Raw genomic sequence first — 10,329 nt, 5'->3', positions numbered from 1 at the left:
ATTTATCGTTATTCAATTAATTGCAAAAATAGTTCACATCGCTCCCTTCCCATGAAAAGCTCAAATCAAACATTTTTGCCAAATATAGTAGAACATTCATTCCGTTAAAGTCTCAGCTTATATCTTTTCGTCAAATGTCACAGTACATTTGGTCTCGCGTATGTTGCATGTACAAGATTTTCTACTTTCTTAAACCGAAGACACATATTAAAAATTATATCGAAACAAATAAAAAAATTTGAAACTAAATTTGAAAACAATATTTTAGTGCTCGGCAAATAAAATATTGCTTTCAAAATTAGTTTCTAATTTCTTTATTTGTTTCGATATAGATTTTAATATTTTTCTTCGGTTTGAGGAAGCAGAAAATCTTGTACATGCTACATACGTGAAACCAAATGTACTGTGACATTTGGCAAAAAGATTTTAGCTTGGATTTCATATTGATCGTACTACGATAGCTCAACGTCATTTTGGTTCCAGTCTGAAATAAGTAAAAACATTTTCTTTTTGGAATATGTAACTTTTCAAAGTGTCTGGAAATTTCTTAAATGCTGTCGACTCATTTTCTACAATTCCAAAGAGTTCGGTGCAATACCCTTCAAAAGAAGTATTTTATTCAAAACAACTAAGTTGAGGAAGGTTTCACTTCATCTTAAATATCGATATCAAATAAAGAGTAAACGGTTTCCAACGGTGTACTGATTTCACGTATCATGATTATTTCGCTTAACTATTATATAGAGATACCATTTATAGTACTGTTATTAAAAGTGAAATAACCGTTCTTGTTACATTTGTGAAAACTTTTTCCTTTTCAGGAATTACATCATTCATGTTTTATTATCGACCAAGGAAAATAGCGCAAATATTTTCTTATTCAATACTGGCAGGGCGAACTAATAGTTTCGCATATCACATTTCATGAGTATCATTATTTGTCAGAAGTGGGAGACGTGGTTATAACAGTTGGTACAAAGCCGTAAGGTGGCGTACAACCTCTAGTGCTGCCCTCTTCGCTCTTTCCGGACGATCCTGCTGCTTTTCTGGCTGGTTTGGAGGAATTGCCCAATTGCATCACAAATTTAATTTCCTCCATTAGCAACTTCACAAAAGAAATCTGTAAAATACAGTTGTATATATTATTGCAATATCAGGTCAGCAGAACATACAAATCGACTAATAATTCATATATATGGTACATAGAAAAAATCCTACAATATTCATTACATATGTTCATATATGTAGGTTTTGTACTTTATTTAGATACAATTCCTATGTAAGAAAAATATGCGGGTATACGTTTGAAAAAGGATCGCGTAGGTCAATTAGTCGATCCGTCTTCTGAGCGCGTCCGAGTTCGACTGTCTTCCAAAAAATGGTTTTCGCATTCCATCGTTTCACATTCCGCGTCCCCCTTTCGCCCCCCTAGGCTTCTCGAGAGAGCAGCCGCGGCGGACTCGGGCAGCGAGAATTCTCACATACTACTCATCTTGACTAAAAAATCCTCCGATCCTACATATATAGATGTACCATTGTAATTATAACAAAAATTTTTATACTCGCATTTACGATTTCTGGTACTTTTAACGATCGAGGTCACAGTCGTAACTCTTAAATCGTAGTACATGTATTGTCATTTTATTTGTACCTTCCGATTTTACATTTACAGCATTGGTAGGTTAATTATACATGAAAAGGGATATGTTAAAGTTACCAGGGCCGCTGGACGGTTTAAGGGGATGTGAAAGTGGCATCCGAGAGGTTGATCGTTCATGAAATTTGTCTCGGAACTGGGTGTACCGAATTCTTTCAAACTTTACAACGTGAATATGGAGGCTATAAGGAAGTCCGTAAACTTTCATTCTTAATGAAAAATTAAAAAATATCTATAATCAAATTTTTAAACAATTCAAATTTCATAGGTGAAACGATGAATTATGAAATTTGTCTTCGAATTGGGTGTATCGAATCGTTTCAAACTTTACAACGTGAATATGGAGGCTATAAGGAAGGTCCTGACGTCCGTAAACTTTCATTCTTAATGAAAAATTAAAAAATATCTGTATTCGAATTTTTAAACAATTCAAATTTCATGGGTGAAATGATGAATCATGAAATTTGTCTTCGAATTGGGTGTATCGAATCGTTTCAAACTTTACAACGTCAATATGGAGGCTATAAGGAAGGTCCTGACGTCCGTAAACTTTCATTCTTAATGAAAAATTAAAAAATACCCATAATCAAATTTTTAAACAATTCAATTTTAATGGGTGAAACGATGAATCATGAAATTTGTCTTCGAATTGGGTGTATCGAATCGTTTCAAAGTTTACAACGTGCACAAGGAGGCTATAAGGAAGGCCCTGACGCTCATGAAATTTCATCTTTATAAAAAATGTTGAAAATATCTATTAACAAGTTTTAAAGAACTTAAAATTTTATGGATGTCAGGACCTTCCTTATAGCCTCCATATTCACATTTCCAAGTTTGAAACGATTCGGTACATCCAGTTCGGAAAAAAGTTTCATAAACGTGACCTCTTTGACGCCACTTTCACATCACCTTAAGGCTAGGATCCACGAGCAAGCAAAACTTGCGAGAGCTGCTCTCAGACAGTTCTTGCCTAACTTTAGCAAGAAATGTCGCAAGTTACTCGCACGTGGACACGAGCTTTTACAGGCGTAAATTGCAATGAAAATGGTGCAATGTACAATCGTATTACGTTAAAATCCATCTCTTTCCTCGACTAGGAACGCATGGAAACCCTAACGCGAAAAAGCTAATGGTTCCATATAAACATCTTTTTAGTATATGGAAAAAAAACATTCCTAGCAGAACGTTTAATTTGATACGCATTAAACGTTCATTTCACTATTTTCTGTTGATTTCGAATGCGAATGAAACGTGAGTTATTGTCTGCATTGTTATGATATGTCATGTGTTGTGGCGATATAACATGGCAATGATGACGATGGCGATGTTATGTTATGATAAGGGTGATATCATTACGTTAGTAAATCGAGGAAAGTAAGAGGATTTCCGGTTCGCAATGATCCTCTGCGCCTGCAGGGATTGCAAACCCAACTCGACTGGGACGTGAGTCGAAGAGGTCACCGGAAGAAAAGAAAGGTTGTAGAATCGGCCATGCTGGGCATACACCCTCGCAACCGGCGCATGTAAATGCACTCACGTTCTCCTTGTACGCTGCACATCCTACGTCCCAGAGCAATTCCGTGATGCTGAATAGGCAGGACAAAGCGACTCCTACCACCAGCACCAGAAAGACACCACCTACATTGTCCAGTCCAAGCGGGTTGGTCTCGCCGCCGCGTGACGTCTCCTGCAGAGAACAACAAGAAACCTCTGCTAGTGTCCTTCGTCTTTGAACGGCCAACTTTACTGCAGGCTCGCTCAAGTGCAAAGATGCACGAATCCAAGCGGACCTCCGGAAAGTTCCCAAGGATCTTTCGGGAACTGCTTGAATGGCTGAATAAGCGTAACTGCTATTTCCTTACATCGTGTTGCTTCGCGAAGAGTATTCGGCGAAGCAATGTGCTCAAGAAAATTGTTATCCCCAAAAACATTCTTCGGAAAACTCTTCTCTAGTTTCAGACCGTACTTCCTACCCATCGAATCGTCTTCATTCTCCGAACCCTTAAGCGGAGTTCTTTAGCGTCGCGTCGTCGCGGGCCATTGTCGGATTTTTGGCGACAATGACCACCTACGGTCAGCCCATGTGCACTCCACCTCTTTGGGGTTTTCTGGGGAAAAAACTAACCGAAGTGGCCCTTGGCTTTTCGGGTGGTCCCTTGACTCCAGCGCGTATTTCGACAACCAATGAACGTTCAAATTTTGGAATTTAGGCGTCCGCATGCAGAGGGCCACGAACCTTTGAATGAAATCTACGAGACATCTTAAAAAATCTGTCGCTCGAGATATTTAACAAAGAGTACAAGAAATATTTAAAAATTATTCTGTGCTACTAAACAGCTTCTTTGTCTATTTGTATGTAAAAGACGATGTCCTGACTGACTGAGTGACTGATCATCAACGCTCTACCCAAACCGCTCAAGATAGACATGTGAAATTTGGGTAACCGTATTCCTTTCGTAGCATAGTTACTCACTAAGGCGAGAATTTTCGAAATTCTTTCTCTAAGAGTGAGAAAAGGAAGAAAATGTGTTTTTAAAAATTTCTTAATATCTTTGAATCCCACTGAAACTTCGACTTGGTTTTCATTTTGGCAAGAGAAAGAATGTACGAGGGCGAAGTGCTCGATGAATGGAAAAATGTGCAACGATGTAAATTTTCTGAATAAACTGAGCTGGTTTCGTTGAATTTACTCGAATCCAACGTCGAATCGAATCACTCGTTGAAACTAGTTGTCATACATGCATACGAATCTCAATATTGTACATATACATGATACCGAACGTATATACAAAACTATAGTCCCAAGAATATCGAAAATCGTTTTCTTCCTGCAACGGGTGACAAAAAGAAAATCAATGGGACACAAAATCATGACAATAATTACGTCTAACCAAGGCTATAACCACGTTGGTAAATGGGCTCCTAATGCAGTCGCAACGATACAAGTGACGTCCGAGTGTTACAAAAAATTCAGTTGGACGCGTTGGGAAAAGAATCAGCCAAATCGGATGGAAAGTAACAAAGTTGGAGAAGCATCGCAACGGACTCGTAAGTGAGAGTATCAGAAAATCAGGGTGACAAAGAACTCGTTACAAAACAATGAGAGGCAAATTTTGACTGACTCCCAGCCATAAGACATATTCATGTCAAAAAGAAAATTGTTTCGGATATATGTGGCGTCGACTAAGTCACGAAGGTAGAGATATTTGACAGATTTTGAACAATCAGGAAAAAAACGATATTTAACACGCAGATATGTCGGATCAATGTCCAGAAAAGCAAGGGCAATACATTGCCCTTGGACGAGACGGTAACTCGAAATTAATATTAAATTATATGTGGGCACTCGTTACTACGAACATAACATATACCCCATCTCTTGCCGTTCTCTTATACTTGACAACGATATGTACTGCTGGAGTCATCTCCAGTGGGATCTCTTAATTGAGTACACTGGGAGACATCAATGCCCTCCCATCCTGCACAGGCGATGCCGTATCTGCAGGGGAGGCATTTATGTCCGCCATTGTACACTGGGAGACATCAATGCCCTCCCATCCTGCACAGGCGATGCCGTATCCGCAGGGGAGGCATTCATGTCCGCCATTGTACAGTACGTCTTACACACACATCCAGGGCAGCTGGTTAAATATAGCATCCACATTTTTTGTTTATAACGGTTCCACCGAGCCATTCATCTTCTTCTTGTGCCCGTGCATGATATGATTTATTCAAGTGGATAACCGGTGCAGCGACCACTGCCGTTTTCTTGGTTCAAGGCCACTTGTGACAAAATCCCAGGAAAAAGTGTAGCATGCGTGTCGCGATGTCGCGTCGAGCATATTCGATGGCATCCCCGTGGCGTCATGCATGAGCACACGCCTCTCGGCAATAAGTAAGCGTTATGTCGGCAGATGCAAGACACTTTTTTCTCGGTTCGAAGGTTCGGCATGGATTTCCACTCGGTGTGGTCTACGGCGTCCGTGTCGGCGCGTCTGATCTTTTGTGCCTCTCTGAGAATCGCGAAAGCGCTTCATCTCGGAGTTGGAAACGAAAGGTCCTTGGGTGCTCCTGCGGAAATACTAGTTACGGCTCCAGCGACTGGCCTTAAAAGCCACGGTCTGGAAAACGCGGCGTGAGTCACTTTGAAGACAGAACTAATGGGAACAATGCTGATTACTCGAAAATGCGCCAGAGCACCCAATGAACTGAAATTTGTGGAACGCACGTTTCACACAAATATTAACGTGGTGGGAGAGGTGGGGTAAATGTAAAAAGTAAACGATTATTCCCGCACGGTTGTTTTCTCTACATTAACGTGATATGAAAGTTTGATATATACGTATCAATAAATCGAAATATTTCTATTACTTTTCCCCAAACTGGGTGCACCGAATTATCTGAAACTTTAACACGTGATTGTGGAGGCTCTAAGGGAGAACGCGCGGCCCGTGAAATTTCATTTTTCGAGATAAATATATCTTCTCTTGGTTCTTGTCTGAGATAAGGACAAAATGTTTTTCGAAGAAAGAAATTTCACGAGTAGTGCATTATTCCTTAGGGCCTCCATAATCATGTATTAAAGTTTCAGATAATTCGGTACACCCAGTTTGGAGAACAGTTTTCTAAATATTTGAACTTTTTCTTTTGTATATATCACCCTTTCATATCACCTTAAGGCAATATGAAAGGCATCGAGAAACTTATTATAGTTGTCATTGGTGGAAAGAAATTCTTTATTTTGCCCAGCCTCACGGGAAGAACGATTTCGATCGTATTTTTCGACCGATCGAGCTGAACGGGTGTTCATTTTGAAGATAAAATGTTGAGTTGTGATTATAGTGGAGCGATTTTCGATAAGTAGTCATTTTCATGTAAAAGAGTGTAGCGACATAATTTCGATGCACTTTTAACTAGGAAGGAGTTACTTGATCGAAAATCGCTCACATATATACCCCTGTCAACATTTCATCTTTAAGACGAGCACATGTTGAACTCGATCGATTGAGATATCGATTGAGATAGTTTTATCTTCAAAATGAACACCCGTTCATTTTGAAGATAAAATGTTGAGTTGAGATTATAGTGGAGCGATTTTCGATAAGTGGTCATTTTCATGTAAAAAAGTGTAGCGACATATTTTGGATGCACTTTTACCTAGGAAGGAGTTGCTTGATCGAAAATCGCTCACATACATACCCCTGTCAACATTTCATCTTTAAGACGAGCACATGTTGATTCGATAATCTAGGTTTAGAGAAAATTTTCCTTCGTAATGTTATTGTGAAAAGGATCAATATTTAATGAAATACGTACTAAGCATTTTCCTCCTCCCCGCTTTTCGTGCCACCACCTCGTCTTCAATTTCGTTAATATACCATCCTCCTGCAATTTCAGCACTGCTTTGCTTAGTGCGTTGCGGTAAGGAGAATCTGTAATTTTACACGATTAAAATGTTTAAAAATTAAAAAGTGAAACGAGGAACATTTTATTCGTATTTTATTCGTTCGGCAATAATTTTCGCGTCCACCTTGTATTAAAAAAATAATGGTGATTTTCCTCAGTATTCATCTTCATTTTCAAATAAATATCAATGGTCGTAATATATAATATATAAGGTAATGACCCGTGCGAACAATTTTGAGGAAGCGTGTCTATGTATCCGACGGTTTATTTGTAATTTCGCAAAATTAATTTCATTTGTTCTTTCCATTAAATGTTGCTGCCTAGTTGCTACAATTTCTTTGCCATTCAAATAGTTGACGCATGAACAAGGGAAACTTACTTTTCTTCATAGCAATCCCGTAACCCTTTGAATCCAAGGGTTCTCCGACCTGTGTTACGTTGCATTCTCTGTCCTGAACATATTCAATCGATGACGACTCCATAAAAAACGCGTAGCCTCCATCCAATACTTTATTGATACCCTCGTCATTGGTTTTGGTCAGCACCTCGGCAGCATTTTCCTTCATGTATTGGTACATCTTTTGGTAGATGGGATCTTCGGAGTCCTTGGAAGTGCCATAGTTCTTGCAAAGTACTGAATTAGAGTAGCCGTTCTCGACCAAATTAAATTTGTGGTTAGTAGCAAAAGCTATACGATTATCATGAATCTAATTCACCAGCTAATGAATTAATTAACAACAGGGTTCATTTATTAAATACAAATTGTGGAGTTATTCGGACAGAGACCAGCACATGAAGAGAATCTGTAATAGCACTATCTAACAATAAGATGCAGCTGGAATGTCAAGCCAGCAATCACATAAGACACATCTTGGAATATTACACTTTTTTATGCAAGGCCTAGCTAGGATATTCTAAATTGGGTCAGTAAAGTGAGAATCGGGCAAAATTACATCGAATGAATACATTGAGAAAGTGTGCTCATTGAACACAATTGTCTGCTGAAAATGACTAAGGAACACCGCTAATATGGTAGTTGCAAACACCGTTGCTAAATTTAAGAAAGTTAACTTGACTACAATTTTATAGTTACAAATTACCAAAATATTCGGTTATGATAGCTAATCTTATTCAGTTGTATGAACCGATGCACTTTGTTGTGGTGTGCAAATTCGGGAATACGGTTTGGTAAGAGTCAAGTTCATAACGGAAGTGACGAGGAAGACGATCGGATTGCACGGCAGTTCCTTTTTCATGAACTAAGTTTGGTGTCGGAGAGAGCTCGAAAACGACAACATTGTGATTGGGGGTGATCGCGAGTTATATATTAACATTTCAGCTAATTCGTGGAATACTTTTTAAAGAGTGTCTTACTCGAATTGACTAATTTAAGAATTTCACATCACCTTAATCAGAAAAAGTTATCTCGAATACACGGCCAAATCCAAACCAGAATCTACATTAGCAATGGCCGGGAACATTTAAGTAGGAATCCTAACTAGAGCCAGGCTACTATCCGACATTTCCTAATTAGTTTCTCTACGCGAAAATTAGAATGTGACAGGCTATAAAAATGTAACATGTCTCATAACTAACAAGTGATGAGTAATGTATAAATAAGCAAGTTATTGTTGCGGTTTTTCACGACCTGTTTCACTGCAACCATTGCTACTCCGGAATGCAATTATTTTGCGAGCAACTATATACATGCAATATATGCATTCTGTTCTATTTTGGGGTTCTGAGGCGTCATATGCCTTGTTTCTCTATCAACACGGTCTTGTAGTAAAAAAATAGGCTCAGCTGGACACAACATACCAAGAATATGACACAATCAATTAGTTAAGAATACTTTGGATATTTCTTTGAAAGTCCGGTTCCACCGTCATGACATTCTAAACATTTAATGTGACGTACTGCAATGTCAGTGGTCACAGCAGTTGGAAGAGAAGCTGTTTTCACAATCTCTCCAATGCTAGTAAATGTTGATTGACATATGTATTTGAAATATTTGAAATAACTTAAAAAGTCACTTACCCTGAAGAACGCGTAGGTGGAACCACCGGACTTGGCACCATACTTAATGACGTTCTGATTAGCCAGGTCTTGGGCGCTTTTAATCGGCGTTTCGAGAGTTTCGAATGTCAGAAATGCAGCCAAATTTGCAGTGTACGATGCAACCATGATTAAACAGAAGAACCACCAGGAGCCCGCCATCATCCTCGTCGAGATACCTCTAAAGAGAAGCGTGAAGTTTCAATAAAAGAAACAAAGGACACCACTTATGAATTGGAAAATACATTGTTATAAGTATCACAATGTTGGCCTGATAGTCACTAAATACGCCTCCTTCATAAATGTAGTCCTATATGAGCCGCTCAGTGCACACATCGACTAACTCCACTTTATGAAAAATCTTAAATTTAGGTGTCAAAGCACTTGGTATAGTCATAACTTTTTATATTTATAATATCTTTCCTGATTAATAGAGATTAACACCATTAAACGGCAACATTTTTTTGGGCATTGAATAATAAGTAATTTATTTTAGAAGCCATTTTGATTAACTCCATACTCTAATGTAAATCGTAGAAGAATACCTAGCAGTATAGTATTATTGGATTATCTGTTGCGGCCGTACATCGACGCTTTTTTTTTTAAACAGCCAAAGATGCTTTCCCCCTTTCAACAATATGAGTAATAAAATCGCATCAGCAAACAGATAGAAAGAAGCGCAATGCAGACGGTAATTGGTATAACAGTGATCTCTCACGCTGAATCTTACTGTATACTTCACCAATATTACACGGACTACATATTTTTTGGTCTTTTCAACATTACTCCCTGATTGTTTTTAAAGAACTAAATATTATACCGTTATAATCAAGATGAGTGAAACTAATAACAATGTGGATGTGGAAAGCAATGATGGTTCTTCAATACGGTTTATCAGCAGAAAGTCTGGGGCAAGAAGACGTTTATCGTGTTTTTCGGATTCATCTGATTGCAACGGTACAAATCCCCCAACAAACGCATCGATTGGGAGGAAAAGAAGTCGTAATCCTGACAAATGGGCACGAAATTTACAAAAGCATAACGGAACAAAAGGTTTGGCATACAGGAATAGGGGAGGAAATTTAATACCTGCCAAAACATTTGTCGATATAAAATGCAGACGATTATTTTTTGGCTATTCTTTCTTATTAATTTTATATACCGTTGGATGAAAACTATAACTGTATTTATGTATTCTACATTATATATTT

General features: G+C 38.4%; 1 protein-coding gene across 1 annotated transcript in view; it reads right to left on the bottom strand.

Annotated features, from left to right (window-relative positions):
• Positions 1-684: 684 nt before the first annotated feature.
• LOC105696119 (glutamate receptor ionotropic, kainate 2) overlaps positions 685-10,329 on the bottom strand; it is a 28,103-nt gene continuing 18,458 nt past the window's right edge. Inside the window, exons 12-16 of the mRNA XM_012418315.1 lie at positions 9,101-9,299; positions 7,443-7,668; positions 6,974-7,089; positions 3,195-3,344; positions 685-1,120 (exon numbers count right to left, since the gene is read on the bottom strand). Of these exons, the coding sequence (XP_012273738.1) occupies positions 935-1,120; positions 3,195-3,344; positions 6,974-7,089; positions 7,443-7,668; positions 9,101-9,299 (877 nt within the window). The 3' untranslated portion in view covers positions 685-934. The remainder of the gene's footprint in view (positions 1,121-3,194; positions 3,345-6,973; positions 7,090-7,442; positions 7,669-9,100; positions 9,300-10,329) is intronic.

The sequence above is a fragment of the Orussus abietinus genome, unplaced genomic scaffold (genome assembly GCF_000612105.2).
Source record: "Orussus abietinus isolate OABI.00-Male unplaced genomic scaffold, Oabi_2.0 scaffold51, whole genome shotgun sequence".
Lineage (NCBI taxonomy): Eukaryota > Metazoa > Arthropoda > Insecta > Hymenoptera > Orussidae > Orussus > Orussus abietinus.
Note: the sequence above shows the minus strand (reverse complement) of the source record. Positions and strands in the feature narration are given on the sequence as shown.